Source organism: Labeo rohita, chromosome 9 (assembly GCF_022985175.1).
Source record: "Labeo rohita strain BAU-BD-2019 chromosome 9, IGBB_LRoh.1.0, whole genome shotgun sequence".
NCBI classification, from domain to species: domain Eukaryota; kingdom Metazoa; phylum Chordata; class Actinopteri; order Cypriniformes; family Cyprinidae; genus Labeo; species Labeo rohita.
The window spans coordinates 27,582,531-27,605,351 of record NC_066877.1 but is presented as its reverse complement, the minus strand read 5'-3'; the positions used below and the strand labels follow the sequence as shown (position 1 = coordinate 27,605,351).

The 22,821-nt window shown below is 34.3% G+C and overlaps 1 protein-coding gene across 2 annotated transcripts; it reads right to left on the bottom strand.

The window, feature by feature from the left end:
* Positions 1–1,216: 1,216 nt before the first annotated feature.
* stat4 (signal transducer and activator of transcription 4) lies at positions 1,217–22,821 on the bottom strand. 2 transcript variants are annotated; one of them, XM_051119426.1, is made up of 24 exons: positions 22,519–22,821; positions 21,064–21,198; positions 20,738–20,873; positions 15,186–15,284; positions 14,818–14,910; positions 14,638–14,716; positions 14,436–14,521; positions 14,028–14,179; positions 12,092–12,250; positions 11,873–11,965; positions 11,708–11,767; positions 10,423–10,443; positions 10,115–10,205; positions 9,610–9,651; positions 9,303–9,386; positions 7,810–7,908; positions 7,473–7,608; positions 7,218–7,270; positions 7,036–7,130; positions 6,674–6,810; positions 4,000–4,191; positions 3,280–3,325; positions 3,073–3,176; positions 1,217–1,563 (listed from the first exon to the last, which is right to left on the bottom strand). In XM_051119426.1, exons 2-23 carry the CDS (start codon positions 21,189–21,191, stop codon positions 3,116–3,118), a joined length of 2,142 nt encoding a protein of 713 aa, XP_050975383.1. In that variant the 5' UTR covers positions 21,192–21,198; positions 22,519–22,821; the 3' UTR covers positions 1,217–1,563; positions 3,073–3,115. The 2 variants fall into 2 exon arrangements, with proteins under 2 accessions (XP_050975383.1, XP_050975382.1); XM_051119425.1 differs by having other exon boundaries at positions 9,610–9,654; positions 22,519–22,820.

Here is a 22,821-nt window from a genome sequence, read left to right as displayed (position 1 = left end):
ACAGCCATCTGAGAATGGCTCGATTTGAAAAAGGGAATATTATTTTTACAGATTCATTTTATCATTAAAGGGGAAGATGTGTACATACACTGCCAACACACATTAATGTTCAAACAACATGTAAAAGTGAACTTAGCATCCGATGACCCCTTTTAAAGGACATTGTGTAGCATTCATGGACATGGCAAAAATTACAGTAATGAAATTGTTAAAAATTAACCCATTAAGTGATAGTTCACCCGAAATGAAATTCAGTCATCGTTTACTCACCCTCATGTCGTTCCAAAATGGTGTGTTTCTTTCTCGTGTTGCGCAAAAAATTTTGAAAACTGTGGGTAGCCAGCTAACCACTGAAAAAAAAAATACTCAAAAAAAAATGGAACTCAATGGCTACCGTCAGCTGTTTGGTTTAAAATATCCCCTTTTGTGTTCAACAGAAAGAAACTCAAGGAGGTTTGAAACAAAATGAGGATGAGTACATTTTCATTGTCATCAGTTTCATTTTTGGGTGAACTATCGCTTTATTATTTTGAGATAAAAACTAATGTGATTTCTACCTTTTAAACTGTAATTTTGATATTTTATTCAATATATAAAGACAGTATGACAGGGACAGGGAAAAAAGGTATTCTGTGGTATTGTCTAGACTATTACAGAAACGAAACTCAACTTATGAGCGTATGATTCATAGTCCTGTAAACACTTTTGTTTGATGACATTTTGATAGACATCAGCTTTTTTTTCTCCGCAGCAGCATGCCAAACCAAAGGGAATGAAATAGATGTCAAATTGTTAGCCTATTTAGTTGCAGAAATACAGAAGACTTAACGTCATATTTTGCATGTCTTATGTCTTATTTGCTTTCAGACAGGTAAAATAGATATTTAATTAACAAATCATATTGCAGGCACATAGTGCATGTAGTCACAGACTACAATATGAAGGTTAATATACACACGATAAAGCGTGTTTCTACTTCTAGCTCTAAACTGCTTGATTCTTTGTGCAAAAACTTCATATATGCTGACAGGAAGAGTGTGGGTGCAAGCCTTTCCCATGTTACTAAGAACATGTTGGCTTCTGCCTACTCAACAACATTTCCATCCTCATATTGTGAACAACCACAATTCCTAGCAGATGTTGCATGGTATTTTAAGCGTGCATATTACTACTACCAATAATAAAGATAGTACCAAAGATAAACCATAAAATTCTTTATTTAAAAAAAATAATATGCTTGTTATAATATATACAGAACACTAAAATGGGAATAATATTAAGGCAGACTAAGAGTTTTACAGGTAGATGATAAATTGTTGTAATTTAGAATGATGACATACATATAGTAATACACCTGATACATTTTCATAATGACAGTATTTTTGAATATACATTCTCTGTCAGCAAATGAAAATAGAGACATGATGCATTATAGTGGCACAGAGCAAGAAAAGTGGAAAAACAGCAAAAGAAACCAAAATATAAAGATGAAAATATTTTAACCCATCCATAATCTTGGATCCAAGTGAACTGTGGCTGTTACCCTTACTAGGGTGAACTCATCTGCAATGTGAACAAGAAAAAGTGTCATGTCATTTTTTAGTGACAGAATAATGTTCAGATAATCTCTGCTTATTAGTGACAGCCCAAAATTACCCACAAAATATGATTCTGAGCAACTAAGTTAATAATTTACAGCTGAGGGCAAAAGTTTACGTACACCTTGAAGAATCTGCAAAATGTTCATTGTTTTACCAAAATAAGAGGGATCATACAAAATGCATGTTGTTGGATCATACATACTGACATGAATAAGATATTTAACATAAAAGATGTTTACATATAGTCCACAAGAGAAAAAAGAGTTCATAAAAATGACCCCTTTCAAAAGTTTACATACACTTGATTGTTAATACTGTGTTGTTACCTGATCCACAGCTGTGTCGTTTTTTTGTTTAGTGATAGTTGTTCATGAGTCCCTTGTTTGTCCTGAACAGTTTGTTCTTCACAAAGATCCTTCAGGTCCCACAAATTCTTTGGTTTTTTCAGCATTTTTGTGTATTTGAACACTTTCCAACAATAACTATATGATTTTGAGATTCATCTTTTCACACTGAGGACAACTGAGGGACTCATATGCAACTATTACAGAGGGTTTAAACGCTCACTGATGCTTCAGAAGAAGAAAAAAACGATGCATTAAGGGTGAAAACTTTTTTAATTTCAAGATCAGGGTAAATTTAATTTATTTTGTCTTCTGGGAGACATGCAAGTATCTTCTGTAGCTTTTGAAGGGCAGTACTAAATTAAAAAAGTACGATATGCAGGCAAAATAAGAAAAACGTACGCATCTTCTTTTTGTTCAAAAGTTTACACCCTTTAATGTGTTTTTTTTCTTCTGACGTATCAGTGAGTGTTTGAACCTTCTGTAATAGTTGCATACGAGTCCCTCAGTTGTCCTTAGTGTTAAAAGATGGATCCCAAAATCATACAGTCATTGTTGGAAAGGGTTCAAATGCACAAAAATGCTGAAGAACAAAAGAATCTGTGGGACCTGAAGGGTTTTTCTGAAGAACAGCAGGCAGTTTAACTGTTCAGAACAAACACGGGACAAACAAAAGCTGTGGATCATTTAGGTAATAACACAGTATTAATAATCATGCATATGTAAACTTTTGAACAAGGTCATTTTTATAAATTCAACTATTATTTTCTCTTGTAGACTATATGTAAACATCTTTTATGTGAAATATCTTATTCAGGTCAGTACTAAATAAAAAAAAAACATTTTGTATGATCCCTCTTATTTTGGTAAGATAATTAACATTTTGCAGATTCTGCAAGGTGTATGTAAACTGTACACAGCTGGGTTTAAAAGTCTGAGACCATGTTGAATGTAAATATACAAAATTTTAGGCTTATGAGAATGAAAGTCACTAAGTGCGACTGACTCAGGTCAGGTTACTTTTAATGAAGTATGTTGTGCTCTTTGAGTTATTATAAAATCATGATGGATGATTATCACATGACCGCATCAAAGCAGGGTTTCAAATATGTTAAAGTGTTACTTACAGCGCTTTCAAACTCAAAGGGACTGAGGTGCTGGGTGATAATTTCAAACATTCCAGGGGACATGGGGGGGTTCAGGAGAGGAACATGCATTTTGGACTGGACCACTGAGAATTGAGGACATTGAAGAGAGAAAGGAAAAAAACTAAAAAAAAAGGTTCATTCAAGAAACTATTAAATTAAATCTTGTCGAAAGAAATTGATACTCACTTCCGATGGGAAATTGGAACTAACTGCGTTTGAATGTAAGGGCAAACTGTGAAAGACAAAAAAAGAACATTTAACATTTTAGCATATGATATTTATAATCTGAACTTTCCAAAAAAAAAAAAGGCATGCAACTTTTTTGTGTGTCTGTAGCAGAGGTTGCGCTAGACTTTAACATTGTCCGTCATTTTAACGGACAGGGTCATAAAAATTCCATCATAATCTATTATTACCTGTCAATATATATTTTTTTATATTTTAATTAGAATAAAACATTTAATTGCTTTTATTTTTTGTTCACATTTTCATTATTAATCATGAACCTACAGGACGACAGTGAAGTGTTTAAAAACAACAAAATATGCTAGAGCTGGGTAAACAAACAAACAAAAAAAACAGATTTCTCGATTTTAATATATTCTCATTTTAATGAACCAAAATCGATTCTTAAATCACAGTCGATCTTTTGGTCAAATTCAAGCAATAAATACCATTTTGGCGCTCTTTAATGTGGCGTGATAGATCATTGTAGCTTCTGTGTACTCGACTGTACCTAATCAAATGCATAGGAAAACATTTGTGACAGTTACGTTTTTGTTCTGGATCCAGCGCTCTGCTTAATGTGACCTCTGGTCTGTAGTGCAGTATAAGTAACAGGGGTGTAAACAAAATATAGGACACAACTAAAATAGGAAGAATCTGATAAATTTACAGACATCTAACCTTTGTTTTGCTGGCTGTTGTAATGTTTCCCAAAAGCCTCATCTTTTGGAATGTCAGGGTAAAGGAACTTCAGAGGATTCTCTGGGACAACACCATCTGCAATGACTTTATAGTCCCGTATTATATCAGCAATGGGCAAGGCGTTGAGACGGTTTTTCGTGTATGGCTCTACAGAGATGAACTTTGGGTCTCCTGTAGGCAGAATACATGTGCTTAAGATTATTTACCAACATATTTAATACAATACAGACATGAAGAAGCATCAAAACAGCCAGACATAAGAGGAGCTCTTTCACGAAGGCATTATTCAATCTAAACAATTCAACTCTCAACTGCACACTAAAAATAAGTAAACACAAATTAAATCTACAAAAGGATAATGGGCATCTGCTAATTTTTGGAACCTCTCCAGGCTGGAATTTCCCTCAGCAAACACAAGACATTGTATCAGCATGGAACTTACAGTAATTGCCTAACCTGGCAAGAGTTCCTTAGCTTTAAAACCTTTAACCTGTGTGGACTTGCAAACAGAGCATTTTAACTATTCACTGCTTGGATGAACTTGGATTCTTATATTGTTGTCTTTGTTTTACAACTGGACACTTGCAACATAATGTCTCCTGCGTTACCCTAGTAAACAAGTAATAGATTTAAAATGCATTGATTTTATACTAAGTGTAGTTCAAGTGTGTTAACATATTTACTGACATTTCACTCAAGACTTACTGATATTAAAAATCGTAATTAAACTTTATTTGGGGTGCTACTTTTGCACAATTTCTTAATATTAAGCCTAAATGTCACTTAATATTAATATTAAGCTTTTAATGTCACTGTTAATGAGGTTTGTATGATCTTTAAATAATATCAGTCTTTCAGTGCAACATATTTACAGTGTACCTAAAGTATACATCAAAAGTATATATCTTTAGTTGGACTTTAGCACTACTTCCACACAATTAAATGCATTAGGTACAAAATGAGAAATGAAAAAATTGTTTAAAATTTACCCAGGCTATCCAAGTCATAGATGAGTTTGTTTCTACATCAGAACAGGAAATTTTGAATATCTGTGGTGAATTGGTGCTGTCAGAACGAGAACCAAACAGCTTATAAAAACATAATAATATACAAGTAATCCACATGGCTCCAGTCCATCAATTAATGTCTTGTGATGTGAAAAGCTGCATGTTTGTATGAAACAAATCCATCATTAACATGTTTTTAACTTCAAACTGCTGCTTCTGCCTAAAATATGACTCTATTCATATCAAAGCTTTCTCCAGTGAAAAAGCCATTTTGTTTGAATCAGGGGAGAAATATGCACAGATCAAACACCGTTTTAGGGCTGCCCTTGACTAAAGATTTTTCTGGTCGAGTAGTAGTCGTTAAACCATTAGACATTTTAAGCATTAGTCAAGTAATTGCATGTTTATTAATAAACCATTAAATAATGAGCCTTTAATTGCCTAATAAGTGCTCAAGCACACACATAAAGCTTGCCAGAAGTAATGATTATGAATGTGTCAGGGAAAAACACTAAGGAGGTTGCATTACCTTAATAATAATGTATTGATAAACTAGTGCTTTTTTTGTTTTCAGCTTATGAGATGAAGTCGGCGATACTGACTCATCATTTCTGCAGTACTGCCTGTATGCATGTTTCATACTGATTACATAATCTGAGAATATTTGTTTTCAGTTTAAATTGGTTCATTTAAAAGTAGACATTTCGCTCTCTATAGATATATTTTTTCATGTCTGTAAGGAAGGAATACATGGAGTTTCGAAGTGACGTGCTCAAGTTCACAGAGACAGAAAGTTCATCCTGTTTGCTTTCATTATTTTACAAAAGTGCAATGTTTTGTTGTTATTGTAAGTGCACACGAATAGACGTAGAGACTTTACAGATTCAAAATATGTATTACTCTTATCTGTATGACCAAAAATAGCGCACCTTTTTTAGTTAACATTAGATTGAGCTGCCGTGTAAAGTTGCTACTACTTACATATTTGACATGAAAAGCCATATTTGAGGTCAATGAATGATAGGCAAGCGTTTGGATGTCCTGCCCAATGTACTGTATTACCACATAGACCAGCCATTAGTGATCTGTCTGTCACAGACTGCATGACTTTTTTTTCTATGACTAAGCGACTAATAAAATTATTCTCGTCGACTGATGGTTAGTTGACTATTAGGGGGCAGCCCTACACTGTTTACAAGTGAAAACAGTCCAAAAGAGTTCTAAACAAATATGTCTCTGGAGAACAACCAAGACTTAACAGACAGACTTTCTCACTGGAGGATGTGTTTTTATGGATTATGGACTTGTATTTTGACCAGAAGCAATGGTTCAAAAGTTCAAAGTTCAAAATATCTCTATGATTACTTCACAAGACATTAAATGACTGGATTGGAACTGTGTGATTTACTTGTGGATTAATGTGATGTTTTTATCAGCTGTTTTGGGCTCTCATTCTGACGGCACCCATTCACTGCAGAGGATCCATTGGTGTGCAAGTGATGTAATGCTAAATTCTTCAAATCTGTTCTGATGGGAAAACAAATGCATCTACATTTTGGATGGCCTTAGGATGAGTACACTTTCAGCACATGCTCATTTTTGAATGAACTGTTTCTTTAAAATATAATGACATATAGCAGACAAACCATTTTCATCCTGCTCAACCCAAGTAAAGGTGATTCCTCCAAGGTGACTTTCACTAAAGCGTAGCAGAAATGTCCCTGGCTCCTTCTCCTTCAGTAAAGCACGTTCCATCTCTTTACTCACAAATCCCATTATGTAACTGAGAACCAAAAAATAGCATAATCCATTGAGAAGCAGAAAATAGCATGGCAGAAATCTCAATTATAAATTTACTGGTAAACATACTGATAAAACATTTAATAAAAATTAACTATTCTATCCAGTAGTTGCATTTGTTATTTATTACATGCTTATCAGAATAACAGAGCTAATATGTGTTACATTTATTTATCATGCATCTGAATGTCACAACAAGGACACTGACCCATCAATCCAAACAGGAAGTAAATGTTTCTTAATAAGATCCAAGATCGAGTCCAGCCACAGCCAAAAACTAAATGACTTGCCAGGAATGTTTTCCTGAAAGCAATAGAAAAAAACCCACATTGGATTATTGTTGTTGCAATTTGAGAATAGCAAGAGTATATAATATTTATTCCATTTTACCTTCCAGAACTTGGACCAAGTAACTTGGCAGTCATTATAAGAAGCATGTTGACCTTCAGAAGCAATTATAAAACACTATAAGATGGAGGCCAACATACATTCACAAAACTGTGGTATCAGCATTTTTATGAAAAAAAACATTAGAGTAAATCAAACATAGTGTAATGCAACAGACAATGACATAACAATACTTTCATGTCACATAAACATAGTTTATATAGTTTGTGGTGTCTATAAAGTTTATAGAAAACATACCCAGTAGTTTATCCCCCAGCATGTTAAGCTGCTCTTTGTTAAGTCCTCGGCCTGCGAAACTTGAGAACTGCCAGCTGAGTACCTCTGAGAGTTGACTCCAGCTTGCCCGCAAAGGGTTACTGAAGAATCCAAGGTTCTAAACGTGTCAGAGAAATTCATATAATACTATGTCAAGGCTTGCCACTGATTAAAACTATGACCTCTAGTTATTTTAGTCATAATACAGGAATAGATCAAATGCAGACCTTAAGCATGTTTTGACTGCAAGTGCTGCAAGCTATAAACAAGATAGTATAATCTAGACGTTCATTCTATTGCAAATGGATCAGAAGCTCACCTTGGGGTCATCAGTTAGCAGGTTATACCACATGACAGAGGCCCAGCCTCCTGGAAGCTGACTGACGTTGGAAATGACCACCAGTGGCAAAGAGCAAGTCTGCACAAAATAATACAAAAATATAAAACTCAGTGAGTGGTATCATGAGAAACATTAAGAAAACCATAAAAAAAGCTATATATTAGCACAGCAATTTCCAATACAAATGATTACAGAGGTGTTTTATATTGTATTTTAACTGTAGGTCTTACTAAATAATAAATTAGTAGTAGTAGTAATGGTTATAGTAATAGTAGTAGTTTTATTATTACTTTCTCAACATTGAAATGGAATAATATATGTAATATCTCATGTATTTATGTACAATGGGGTCAGTAAACAATTAATTTAAATTGTAATAACATTTCATAATCATACTGTTTTTACAGTATTTTATCATTAAGTAAATGCTGTCTCAGTAAGCTTTTATAAAGCTTATTTAAAGCTTACTGAAAATTGTCTGTAATGTTTATATATACACGTGTATATACCATACACATACATATTATTATCATAATTTAAAACAGTTTTTTCATGATTTTTTCATGATTCTATTCATGATGAATAGAAAGATCGAAAAATTAGCATTTATCTGAAATAAAAAGCCCTTGTAACATTATGCACTATACTATTCAAAAACGTGGCGTCATTTATTTATTTATTTTGGGGAAAAAAATAATAAGGATACTTTATTTGATTTAATTTAATCAAAAGTGATGATAAAGACATTTATAATGTTACAAAAGATTTCTATTTCAGATAAATGCTGTTCTTCAGAAACTTTATTTTCATCAAGATACCTGAAAATAATAAAATAATAATAATAATAATGTTTTTTTTTAAATCAGAATCAGAATATTAGAATATTAGAATGATTTCTGAAGAATCATGTGACTGGAGTAATGATGCTAAAAATTCAGTTTTAAAATCACAGTTACACAGTCACAATTACATTTTAAAATATATTCAAACTTTCAAAATTTTACAGTTTTCGCTGTATTTTGGATCAAATAAATGCAGGTTTGGTGGGAAATGACACAACATTAAAAAACATTAAAAAAAACCTTACTGTTTAAAAATGTTTGACTGGTAGTGTGTATGTCTATGTACATATAGTTATTTATTTATTTATATAGACAGATAAAGATAGTTTTATATATCCCCTAACCCACCCCTAACCCTAAACCTACCCCTTACAGAAAACATGTTTGTATTGTTACATTTTCAGATAAACATCATTACTATTTTTAATATTTTTTTTTTTACATTGTGGGGCCCGTAGGCCGGTCCCCACCATGTCAAAAATTTCAGCTTTTACTATCCTTGTGTACAATGTAGCAAAAACAAGTACACAAACACTTTCACACACATACATACACACACACACACATTATAGACAAAAATACTGTATATTACCATTTTCAGTGAAGTTTTACATAGACACTAAAACATACCTCAAGATCAATATCCAGGCCCTGTAACATCAGCATGGCCTCGAAATTGAGAGAGTGTAACTCCTCTGTTACTGACAGAGGACCCTGCAATGGAGAGACATAATATGATTACGTTTCAATGCCATGATCCAGCACATACTGTGTGAGGCTGCCCTCTGTTGGCAAGATGACATATTTCACACTGAATAACAACATGCAACCAGACTCAAGCCATGGCATAGGCCTTTTAAGATTTAAAGATGGGCCACTAGAAAGAGATACTCTTGTAAAGAAAGCAGCAAGATGTTAAAAAATAATCCTGTCTTACCTCATTCCCTTTTCCTCCTGTAGGACACTTTCTTTCTTTCAGCTGCTGCAAAACACAAAGACTTCATTAAATATCTCCTCTCTCTTGAAAAGATAGTTCACCCAAAAATGAAAGTTAATTTTCACACAGCTCTTTCTAACAACAGTTCATAGTTATCACAGTTGTCAAACTTGAAAAAGGACACTTACACATACACAAAATACTAAATTATTTCAAGTCTTCTGACATCTGTTAATTTTATGTGAGGAACAGATTAAGTTATTCACTTTTTGAAGCCATGATTACTACCAGCTGTCCTTGTATGGGACAAAAGCTTTAAAAATTGCTCGTTTTATGTTGCATGGAAAAAATAACCAAATGTGGGTTTGGAGCAACATGACAGTACGTAAATAATGACTAGAGAATTTTCCTACAGTGGGTGAACTCATTTAAATATATTTAACACCAAAGCCTTCGTAACAGATAGTATTTTTCTTGAATAATGGTAGAATTCAGAGTGAAGTACCAGATGCCTGAACTCTACAGAAAGACATCCGGTCGACTCCTCAACATCCATTACTTTGGTGTTGTTGGTGAGGATGAAGAACTGTCTGTTCCTGCAAGGAAATATCAATAATGTTAGTTTTGATATCTTCTGTTTAGTCACAACTTCCACTTTACTGTAAATTACAGTAATTTCCTATGTACAATTTGTACCATTTAGCTTGTAAAACACTGCTATCCCCCTCCCCCCACACACAAAACTCATTTTGAGATTTGGCCTAAATAAACAACAGGAAGTTGGTTCTTCTGTTTGAGGTTGAGTGCACTCACACTTTGCCTGGTGGAAGGTCTCTGCACACACATAAATAGAAAAGAGTAGAAAAACATGGTCACGTTGGGCTAATTGCACCTGTGATACAAACATTACTTGCATGGCTTGTAAACAATGGAAAAAAGACATAATCATAGCTGGGTCATTCCTAGCGTGCATTGTTTTCATGTCCCTATCATAAATATCATAATACATATTCGCAACCGTAGTAGTGCAATTCATATTAGAGATTATTACTATTTTGGAAGATAATTTTCAATAATTTAACTGTTAATTTAATTTGTGTGGATGTTGCATTAATGTAATGAAATAAATATTCCAGTTGTTTTATTTATTTATTTACTTTTTTAATAATCAAAATGAAGTAAACAAAGCATAGTATTATTGGGATATTGTTTTGGATAATTATTAAGATTATTTATTTATTTAATTATTATAAAAGATAATTATTATTATTTACTTTATTTTATTTATTTATTTGAGATTTTACTTGGACAAAAGCAAGTTCATATACATCATCTTACAGGAAGTGACATCATGTGTGGTAGGAAAACAACAGCACATATATATATATATATATATATATATATATATATATATATAAAATGCCCTAATATAAAAGATATATATTTATTTTATGTAAAAAGATAACTATTTATTTATTTAATTAATTAATTAATATAAAAGATAATAATAATAATAATAATAATAATAATAATAATAATAATAATTATTATTATTATTATTAACTTTATTTTATTTATTTATTTGAGATTTTACTTTTTAACAAGTTCATTGACATCATCTTACAGGAAGTGACATCATGTGTGGTTGGAAAACAACAGCACAACATCAGTAATTGCTGATGAATAAGCGATTATGATCAATATTATGTGGTGTATTGTGGCACTAGTTGGTTTATCTCTATCTGATAATAATAATCTGTATGATAACATCTAAACATTAACAAATGTAAAATAATATCAGTATTAACTTCAGACTAACACTTATCTGTAGGATACATATTTTTCAATCTTATGATCCACACACTTAAATTTGTCATTTTGTAAGCAAACATGTTAAAATTAATGAGTTTTAATAATCAGATCATACTTATTTAAGTCTGCTTTACCCTTTCACACATTTCCTCATATTACATCACAAGCATATTTCTTTTCAATAAGTTAACAAGTTTATGTATAGCACATGTATTGTAAATCTATTGCATAACATGAATGACCCAGGTTATAAAAATAAGATGTAGACATAATTCAGGAAACATACTTATCGAATGTCGTCTTGACTTTGAGTTGATAATCCACCTCAGGTAGTTTAACCAGTAATCTAAAAAAGAAAAAAGTGAAATTAAATGGGCGACCAAAGGCAGTCAACTCTTTGTAAAATTAGACTTGTTTACGTGAAGAGTTTGATAGAGGCTGTTGTTCATACCTGACCTTGGTGGTAAACTGCACCTGTGTTTTGATGATTAGAGGTTTCTGGGGGTGTGTAGGCATGCAGGGCTGCTTCTCCACAACAAATGAGCTGCAAATATGACCAAGACAGATTACCCAGGTTTCCTGGTCAACCCAGCACAGCCTTTCTATTATGTTGCATTCATGTATTATTCACACAAAGTGAACTGTTGTGCCTTAATTGTTCACCTGTTACCTTTTAATGAGGTGATAGATGAGGTATTTGACTTGCTCCTCCATTTGAGGTCTCTGGAGAGGGATTGGATCACTCTCGTAAGTGACTTTGAGGATCAGCTCACCCAGTTTGTCCAGCTGTCTTTTAATCTGGAAAAGACTCTGGGCTGTCAGGGTAAACCTGTAAAAGTGATTTCACACAAAAATTAGGCGTATATATGTTTAATTAAAATTACTCCTGTAATGGCAAAGCTGAATTTTCAGCAGTCTTCAATGTCACATTATCCTTCACAAAGCATGTGTCACAAAGCATAAGAAAAATATTTCTTAATGATTAATGTCTTAATATCAACATTTCTTATTAACAGTGATACAGCATTTACAGTGCCTTGCAAAAGTATTCATACCCCCTTTTTTCACGTTTTATGTTGCTGCCTTATGTTAAATACTTTTGTCCACATCAGTCTATACCCCATGCACCATAATTACAAAGCAAAAACAGAACTGTCACAACTTCATAAATTTATTAAAAAAATAAAAAACTGGAAAACATACATTGCATAAGTGTTCATACCCTTAACTCAGTACCTAGCTGAAGCACCTTTACAGCCTCAAATGTTTTTGGGTATGATGCAACAACCCTTGGCAATTATATGCCATTCTTCGCCTCACCTCTTCACCTCTCAAGCTCTGTCAGCTTGGATGGGGGCTGGCTGACATTTTCAGGTTTCTCCAGAAATGTTTGATTAGGTTCAAGGCAAGGCTCTGGCTGAGCCACTCAAGGACATTCACAGAGTTGTCTATAAGCCACTCTTGTTGTGTGCTTGTTGGAAGGTGAACCTTCCACCTAGTCTGAGGTTCTGAATGCTCTGGACTGAGTTTTCATTAAGGCCATCTCAATATTTTGGTGCACTGAGCTTTACTTCTACTCTGACGAGTCCTTCAGTCCCTCCCGCTGAAAAACAGCCCCACAGCATGAGGCTGCAACCACCACATTACTGGTTTCGTTTAAACATGATGCTTGGAAGTGAGGTTCATCACACCAGAGAATCTTGTTTCTCACAGTCTGTGGGTCGTTTAGGTGCTTTTTTGCAAATCCCAAGTGGGTTTTCATGTGTCTTCACTGAAGAGAAGATTCAGTCTTGCCACACCGCCATAAAGCCCAGGTCGGTGGAGTGTTGCAGTGATGTTTGTCCTTCTGTAAGTTTCTCCCATCTGCATATAAGATCATGGAGCTCAACTAGAGTGACCATCAGCTTCTAGGTCACCAGCCTAACCAAGGCCCTTCTCCAACAATTGCTCAGTTTGGCCAGGAGGCCAGCTCTAGGAAGAGTCGTGGTTGTTTCAGATTTCTTCCATTAAGGTTAACGGTGACTACATGCTTCTGTGAACCTTCAATCCAGCAGAATTTTTCTCTGATTCTTCCCCATATGTGTGGCTTGATGGAATCCTGTCTCTGAGCTCTACAGGCAGTTGTTTTTTTTTACCTCAGGGCTTGGTTTTTGCCGTGATGTGCATTTTCAGCTGTTAGATCTTTTCTGAGAGGTGTGTGCCTTTCCAAATCATACCCATTCAATTGAATTTGCCACAGGTTAACTTCACTCGAAGTGTAGTAACATCTAGAAGCAATTTGAATGCTCCTGAGCTACATTTCAACTGTCCCAGATAAGGGTATGAACACCTATGCAATAGAATCACTTAAGTTTTTTATTTTTAATAAATTCGCAAAGATGTTAAAAACCTGTTTTGTGCTTTGTCATTATTGTGTATGGAGTGTAGATTGATGCAGAAAAAAAGTCATTTAAAGCAGTTTAACATAAGGCAGCAACATAACAAAATATGAAGACTGTGAGCATTGTGACAGTTTTATTAGCATTAGAACATTTAAAACAGTAATCTATAACAGCATAACTTAAATTGTATATTTTTATTATGTTTCACTATCATAAGGGTTATACCAGTTCTGGAGCTGGTCCAGTCCGATGAGAACCGGTCCTCCGATGCAGGCGATCTGTTGTCTCCGTTTCCATTCCTTAAGCTCAGGGTTGAGCTGGGAGGAAATCAGGGCATCGATCTCCTTTATAACATCTGCAATCTTTGACAAAATCTCCTGTGCAGGTAAAACAAAGTGCAAACACAGTGGTTAACAATGACCAGCCAACAACAACATGTATGGTGGTGTCACACCTGAGCAAAATATACCAAAGATGTGTGAAAACCACTCAAAGCGACCTTTCTGAGACAGGAAGTTCCCAGGCTAGTTCAAAAAGTATAATGCAATCTAAGTAAACAAAACCTTTAACAAACAAGAAGAAAAGGAAATGGTTGTGAAGTAAAACATTGAAACTGTGACTGTATACACTTACCTTTCTTTTGAAATCCAGACGGTTCAGTATTTCCTGAAGTGTAGTGACTTCTTGCTTCATTGTTAAAGAGTTTCTCTCAACTGGATCTACAGGATATTATATAAAGTTGTTTTTTAATATCAAAAACTCTCTCTTATATGCGCATATTATATTATTAGGTTTAATATATCATAAAAATATGGCATTTTTTAGGGTGGCTCACCTCGAAGTTGAAGTGTTTTGTAGCGAAAGTCAAAATCGTCCTGCATGTCCTCCAGATACTTCACACCCTGGTCCAGCATCTGATAAAAGCATGTAGAAAATAATGGCACATGTCACACACTGGACGTTTTCATAGCTAAACCCCCTTGGATAATAGAAAGCAATACTGGACGCAAATTACCTGAACGCTGCTTCTTATGACTGCCACTTTGTTGTCAAGAACTTTCTGCTTCTCCAAGGCGGCTGAGTTTTGCATTGACTTCTCAAGTGGTCCCTGCCATTAATGAAATGTAAACATGGCAAACAAAAGATCTAAATGTAAAGTAAATGTATACATCTAAAACATGAATTAATTCTAGGTCACAATCAAACAGGTGCATTTTTAACACTGGTTAAATAGGTCATAGTGAAGCATCTTTTGGATCCCACACTGGTAAACTGTAATATCATGTGAGTACATTGCAAAACAATATAGCTTGGTTAACAGCGTAGTTGCATGGGGTATTTGTGGTTTTTGCTTGCTGTTTGTCACGTGTGTCTTTGCAGTACCTGTTCTTGCATGCTGGCCGTGGATAAGATGCGTCTTTCTTCCCTCAGGCAGTTACAGATGACAGCGGCCATGTGTAGAGGATTTGCTTTGTATTTTACCTGAAAGAGCGATGCAACTGCAATTACTGACTAATGTGAGACCGGGAATTTCTAGTCATACCACAAAGCACACTGGTGAAAAAAACGGTTAATGTCTATTCAGCATGAAGGCGTTTTATGTGTGTGAAGTGTAAAAAGCAGGTGACTGTGAATCCTGGTGGGAAAAAAGCAGAAGTGGTGTTATGCAGAGGTTTAAAATCAATATAACTTTGAAAGATCTACACTTATTTTTGTTTGTCCGATTCAATACAGTTGAAAAACTGGGTATGTTGAAAAAATCTCCTCCAACTTCAAAATCATCCCACATCGCTGCAGAAGTACCGCCCCAGTGTTTACAAAGTGAATGTGCAAAGAAGGTCAAAAAAAAAAAAGGTAAAACAGCGATGAAGGACAATTTTGAAGTTGAGATGTGAGTTTTTCAAACTACACTAAATGTATTGAACTGGGGTTCACAGAGTATGCACGCACATTGTAGAGCATTGTAAACCTATTTGAGGTTAAAAAGTTTTTTACTGTTTTGCTAGATAAGACCCTTCTTCTTGGATGGGATCATTTAGAGCCCTTTGAAGTTGCATTTAAACTATTTTTAAAACTTTAAACTCGCGGGCACCACTGAAGTCCACTATATGGAGATAATTCCTGAAATGTTTTCCTAAAAAACGTAATTTCTTTACGACTGAAGAAAAAAAAGACAAACATATTGGATGACAAGGGGGGTTAGTAAATTATCTGTAATTTTTTTTTCTGGACATGAACTTCTCCTTTAAGAGCCGGGGGGTGAAAACTTTTAGAATTTGAAGATCAGGGTATATTGAACTTATTTTGTCTTCTGGAAACCATGTAAGTATCTTTTGTAGCTTCTGAAGGGCAGTACTAAATGACAAAATTTTGATATTTAGGCAAAATAAGAAAAATGTACACATCTTCATTCTGTTCAAAAGTTTTCACCCCCTGGCTTTAAATGCTTTGTTTTCCCTTTTGGAGCATCAGTGAGTGTTTGAACCTTCTGTAATAGTTGCATATGAGTCCCTCAGTTGTCGTCAGTATGAAAAGATGGATCTACAAAATCATACAGTCATTGTTGGAAAGGGTTTCAATATACAAAATGCTGAACAACCAAAGAATTTGTCGGACCTGATGGATTTTTCTGATGAACAGTGGCCAGTTTGACTGTTTAACAACAGTTTAACAAAGGACTCATGAACAAATATCACCAAACAAAAAAAACAAAACAAAAAACAGCTGTGGATCATTCAGGTAACAACACAGTGTTAAGAATCAAGCGTATGTAAACTTTTGAACGGGGTCATTTTTATAAATTCAACCATTATTTTCTTTTGAGGACTATATGTAAACGTCTTTTTTGTGAAATATTCAGGTCAGTACTAAATAAAAAATAACATGCAATTTGTATGATCCCTCTTAATTCGGTAAAATAATTAACATTTTGCAGATTCTGCAAGGTGTATGTAAACTTTTGACCTCAACTGTGTATATATGTATACACACACACATATATACATCTATTGATGTCAAATCGATTAATCACGATTAATCACATCCAAAAGAAAAGTCTGTGTTTGGATAACGTGTGTGCACTGTGTATATTTACATGTACATATAAATACACAAACATACATGTATATATTTAAGAAGTATTTACACATATGTATTCATATTTATGTATAATTTACACATATATATATATATATATATATATATATATATATTACATTTATTATTATGTATGTGTGCATATTTATATATACAGTCATGTGAAAACGTTTGGACACCCTATTGAATTCCATGGTTTTCCGTATCAGGACATCATTAAAAAAACTGGTCCTTGGCTGGTCTTGAAATTTTGAAAATAAAACCTCAGATGAACAAAAACACATGGGAAATTGCACCATGTCATTATTTACTGAACAAAAATAAAGCCAAAATGGAAAAGCCATGTGTGACAAAGTTAGGACACCCTTACTGTTAACATTGGAATTAAGAGGGTAAATCACAGTCAAGCACTGATAATTAAATACCTTTGATTAACTGATCATCGGCAAGTCTGAGCGCCTCTTTAAAAGCATAAGCTTTGGTAGTTTGCTGGTCTGGAGCCTTCAGGTGTGTGTTAACACAATGCCAAGGAGGTAAGACATCAGAAATCATCAAGCAATTGTTGCTGCCATCAATCTGAGAAGTGTAATACGGCCATTTCCAAACAATCTGAAGTTTATTCACAAGTGGGATACATTTAAAACAGACACCTCTCCTTCCAGGAGTGGACGTCCCAGAAAATTCACCCCAAGATCAGACTGTGTAAAGCTCAGAGAAATGGCAGACAACCCAAGAACTACACCTCAGACTCTACAGGCCTCAGTTAACATGTCAAATAATAAATTTCATGACAATACAATTAGAAAAATATGGGACAAAAATGGCATGTTTGGAAGGCTTGGCAGAAGAAAGCCTCTTCTATCTAAAAAAAAAAACATTGCAGCACAGTTTAGGTCTGCAAAGTTGCATCTGAACAAAACACAAGTCTTCTAGAGTAATGTCCTTTGAACAGACGAGACCGAAGTGGAGATGTTTGGCCATAATGCACAACGCCAAGTTTGGTGAAAACCTAAAAAGCATATCAGCACAAACACCTCATACCAAAAGACAAACATGATGGAGGAGGCCTGATCATTTTGGGCTTGATTTGTAGCCACAAGTCCTGGGCACCTCACAGTCATTGAGTTGGCCATCAACTCCTCTGTATATCAAAGCATTCTATAGTCAAATGTGAGGGCATCTGTCCGACATCTAAAGTTGGGCCAAAATTGGGTCATGCAACAGGACAATGATCTCAAGCCCACCAGCAAATCTACAACAGAATGGCTGAAAAGAAAAGAATCAAGGTGTTGCAATAGTCCAGTCCATGTCTAGAGCTCATCCTGGCTCAAATGCTGTGGTGAGAGCTGTGCATGAACAAATGCCCACAAACCTCAATAAACTGGAGCAACGTTGAAAAGAAGAGTGGTCCAAATTCCTCCAGAACGATGTGAGAGACTGATAAAGTCACACAAAAAATTAATGCTTCAAGTTATTGCTGCTAAAAGTGGATCTACAGGAAATTGACTCATAGGGTGTCCTAACTTTGTCACACATGGCCTTTCCATCTTGGCTGTACTTTTTCACATGACTGTACATATAAATACAGCACATGCACATATGTTATGTAAACACAAACTTTTATTTTGGATGTGATTAATTGCGTAAAATCAATTTGACAACACTAATACATACATATAATGAAAGTACCTGGAGTTCTACAGAAATTTGCCTGACAAGTAAAAACTCATCACCCTTTACAGGAATCATACTTCATAAGGAATGTGGCATTACAAGGAGGGAAGTAACCTTGGAAAGTGAAAGTTCAAACAAGCAACCACTGATGTAAATGAAACAGTTGATGGTTAGGATCTCACACACAATGTTTTTGAAAACATTTAAGTCATGAGATGCAAAACAATGACGTTTTATGTTATAATCTGTGTTGGAAAGTATTGGTTATTTGATAATCGTTTTATTTCCTGTTTGGTTTTATGCATATGGTTTATTTTAGACTGACTGTTTTTTTCCAAGGCGTTGTTACATGCCAGTGCTTCCTTTCATGTCATAGCTATGCAAAGATTTGATTTCAAAAACAGCATCATAGCTATTAAGCTACATATTATGATTTTAAATAAGCATTTTGACCTCAGAACAATCTCAAAGTAAAAAGAGGCACTAAAGTGTGATTTTGTGGTGCCTGTGTTTTAAAATGAACTTATAATCTTAAATCAAATGATCAAGGATTTTGAAAGTCTGACAGTAATGTTTTGAGTACTACTATAAAGTGAACCCTGCCTGTTATAAGTGTTTCAAAATGAATGACATTCTTTAGAAATTTAGAAAAGTAATAAAATGTAATCAGTTACATTACTTTGATAAACTAACTGAAATAGTTACACTACTTATAAAATTTTGAATAGGGTAACTTGTAATCTGTAACCTATTACATTTCCAAAGTAACCTTTCCAACACTGGTTATAATTAATGTTTCAAATTTGATTTGAAAGCATATAATGATCACACAAATATGATATGAAAGCATACAATTGTATATATGGCATTCATTTTTAAGTGAATTTTTTTCTTAAAGTGCACACTTCGCAGATCGAGGTTTTGATATAGTTCGGGGGTTTATGATATTTGTTAGAAGTTATGGAAAATAATCAGATGTGTTATTTGAATTTTAACGTTAGTCAAAACACTACTGTGGGCGTTTCGTCTAGGTGTTTTTTTTTTTTCATGCAATATTGACAATGATATTTCCATAGGTTTTTTCGAAACAAAACAAACGATGCAAGAGCGAAAGAAAAAACTAGAATTTTTGCAGCTGTCCTAAATACAGTTTATGTGAAAAAGAAAAAATAGTCTTCCCCACGCTATGCTCTGTCATTTTTTTTTTCTGGGGTGGCACACAACACCAGCTACAGACAGATGTAATTTTTTTAACCAAGCGAAACCCCCGACATTTAATTCTACTGTGGAAGTTTTTCTTCACATTTATCAAGCGAGAAATCCCCACAGCACCCACTCATGAAAACACTGCATAAACGAAAAAAAAAAAAAAATGTGTTCAGCAGTCTTAAACTACTGAGAGTTCTGCCAGTCAGCATTTGTCAGTGAATTTAGGGGGTTTGGCAACCTCAACTCTTATTTTCCTTAGTAAAGTAACACACACTATTGTAACTACAGCTAGTACATCAAAACATGTCAGCTATTGCTTACAGACTGCTGGTTAATGTTCTTCCTTACTAAATGTGGTTAACTCTATGTGAGGCAAGTGACCTTAGGTGCTAAATATTGGTTAGGGCTGTTTCCACTGAAATCATTGAAAAAATAGCAAAAACCACATCTCAGTGCACAAACTTCCGTTGACAACCAAACACGTGCTTGAAATAATTTACACAACTGTCACAGAGTTATAAATTGCACAAAGATTCTATGCAATTACCATGATGCCTATTACTGTGAATCTCAATACTAAGCTTTAGATAATGTCCTGCTAATGTCCTTATAATAGAAAATAAAAGTATGCAAATCGTAAAAATAAACAGTCACATGCTTGTACATGCGTGTGCACATTCCTTTCCTCTCAGTTCTCGTTTAAAGCAGGTGTGTAAAAATAGGCATGGAGGCATCACTGAACGAAACTGTTTTTGATGTGCAACATTTATTCAGCGTGCAAAAAAATGGTGTGGAAATTTTCACTTAGAAATTGCTAATAACACATTGAAATAAACATGGTTTTGAAGTGTAAAGATTGAGATAGTATATCCTTGTAAAATGTACTCTAGTAAATGTGAAAAATAATTTTTTCAGTGTGGATATGACACTCGGGGATGCATCAGATGTGTGGTTACCTGTATCTGATGAAATATTCTCTTGAGGTTGTGTCTGTGAAGAAAGTTCTGCTCCTGTGAACACTGTCTTTCCAGTTGAATAAGGAAGTTATTGAAGAGTACAGTAGCCATAGATTCATGGTTTGAAGCTGTTTCCCTGAGGCGATAAGACAAAGATGCTTCAGGAGGATGCATTCGCTTATGCATTAGAGTTGTGTTGCAAATGCATAATTCATATTATGAACTACAGAATATTTTAGGGTGGTTGTTAAACTGGAATTTCAAAATGTGGATTAATAAACATTAAAAATACAAATTTGGCTCAGTGTGTAAAAACAGCCACATACCAGTCCTGGCTTTCAATCCAGTTGGCCAGCACCTGCCTCAGCTCCATTGGAAAGTTGTCATCATAAAAATAGTCCACCTGTTCGAGGAACTTAATATCCAGTTGCTGGATTTGTTTCCATTGACTCATAGTGGTGCTGGGAGGAAAAATACAATGGATATCATTTGATGTTGCTTTAGGTAATCTATGAATAAAAATGTACTGCGCTACATGACATGAATGAAAAATAACCTAGAGAGATCAGGAAGTGTTTTGACATCATTTGTGTAACCCATTAGAAATAAGCTACGGGGTGAAACCACTATCAAACAAGACCATCATTCTCTTGAGGTGACAGAGTTTGTAAGGCTCTGTGTAAAATATGAGATTTACATGACCACAAATAAATAAATAAAAAGTGCACAAAAGTAAATTTCATGTCTGGTTTACAAACTGACCTTTTATCATGTTATTTATTAAAAATAAATAAGTAAATGAATAAACAAACACTAAAGTGTCTGCTAATAATTGTAAAAACATTATAGATTACTATGCAGCATGTTTGCTGTTCCCAGATTATTAGCTGTCATAAATTTAATCTCCCCCATTTTTTTGTTACTCTACCAGTCAAAAGTTTTTGAACAGTAAGATTTTTAATGTTTTTAAAGAAGTCTCTTCTGCTCACCAAAGTAGAGCAAAAACAGTAAAATTTAGAAATATTTTTAAAATTTAAAATAACTGTTTTTTATTTGAATACATTTAAAACGTAATTTCAAAGCTGAATTGTTAGCATCATTCCTCCCGTCACATAATCCTTCAGAAATCACACTAATATTCTGATTTGCTGCTCAGAAACATTTATTATTATTATTATTATTATTATTATGAAAACAGCTGAGTGGATTTTTTTTAGGTTTCTTTGATGAATCCATGGTTCAGAAGAACAGCATTTATCTGAAATTGAAATCTTAGACCCCAAGCTTTTGAATGATATAGTGTATAGCGTTACAAAAGCAAAATGTACTCAACTGTTATAAATATTAATAATAATAGTAATAATAAAAAAATGTTTCTTGAACAGCAGATGAGCATATTAGAATGATTTCTGAAGAATCACGTAAAGAAGACTGGAGTAATGATGCTAAAAATTCAGCTTTAATAAATTACATTTTAAAATATATTCAAATAGAAAGCAATTATTTTAAATAGTAAAGATATTTTTGTATTTCGAATCAAATAAATGCAGGCTGGGTGAGCAGAAGATAATTCTTTAAACATTAAACATTACAAATCTTACTGTTCAAAAACTTTTGACTGGTAGTGTATACAGTAGGCTACCTTTCATATAAACATCATAAATATGTCAACACACCATACACAGTTTATAAACCAACTTTAACAAACAACTCGAATACAAATGTCAGGTCTTTCATTTGTAATATTTGCTTAATACCGAATCTAATGTCTAAAGATTTACCTGCTGCTCTTACGCTCCCGAGACGTTTACAAGATGCACCTGCTAAACGTGATGTTTTTAGAGTAACCAGCAGCCACGCGTTTTAACCAGATGCAGTTCCTCAAGAGTCTTGCCCGCAGACTACAGACCTTATCCAGCGAGAGGCGTTTCAAATGTTCCTAGACGTCTGGAGGTAGTTGTACGGTGCCGTTTCTTCTCATGAATGAATTCTTTCAGGGCAGCTATCTTATCCAGCGATCATGACTGAACGGGTAAACAGGTGGGCTCTTCAAGGAAATGTTGAGCACTTCGCGAACACGGAAA

Excerpts from the sequence above, each read along its gene's own strand:
- stat4 (XM_051119425.1), bottom strand. The coding sequence starts at position 21,191 with ATGAGTCAATGGAAACAAATCCAGCAACTGGATATTAAGTTCCTCGAA. Across the intron at positions 11,966-12,091 it reads ATCTATCACCTCATTAAAAG|CTCATTTGTTGTGGAGAAGC; the intron begins GTAACAGGTGAA and ends TCATATTTGCAG. Across the intron at positions 11,768-11,872 it reads CAGTTTACCACCAAGGTCAG|ATTACTGGTTAAACTACCTG; the intron begins GTATGAACAACA and ends TTTCTTTTTTAG.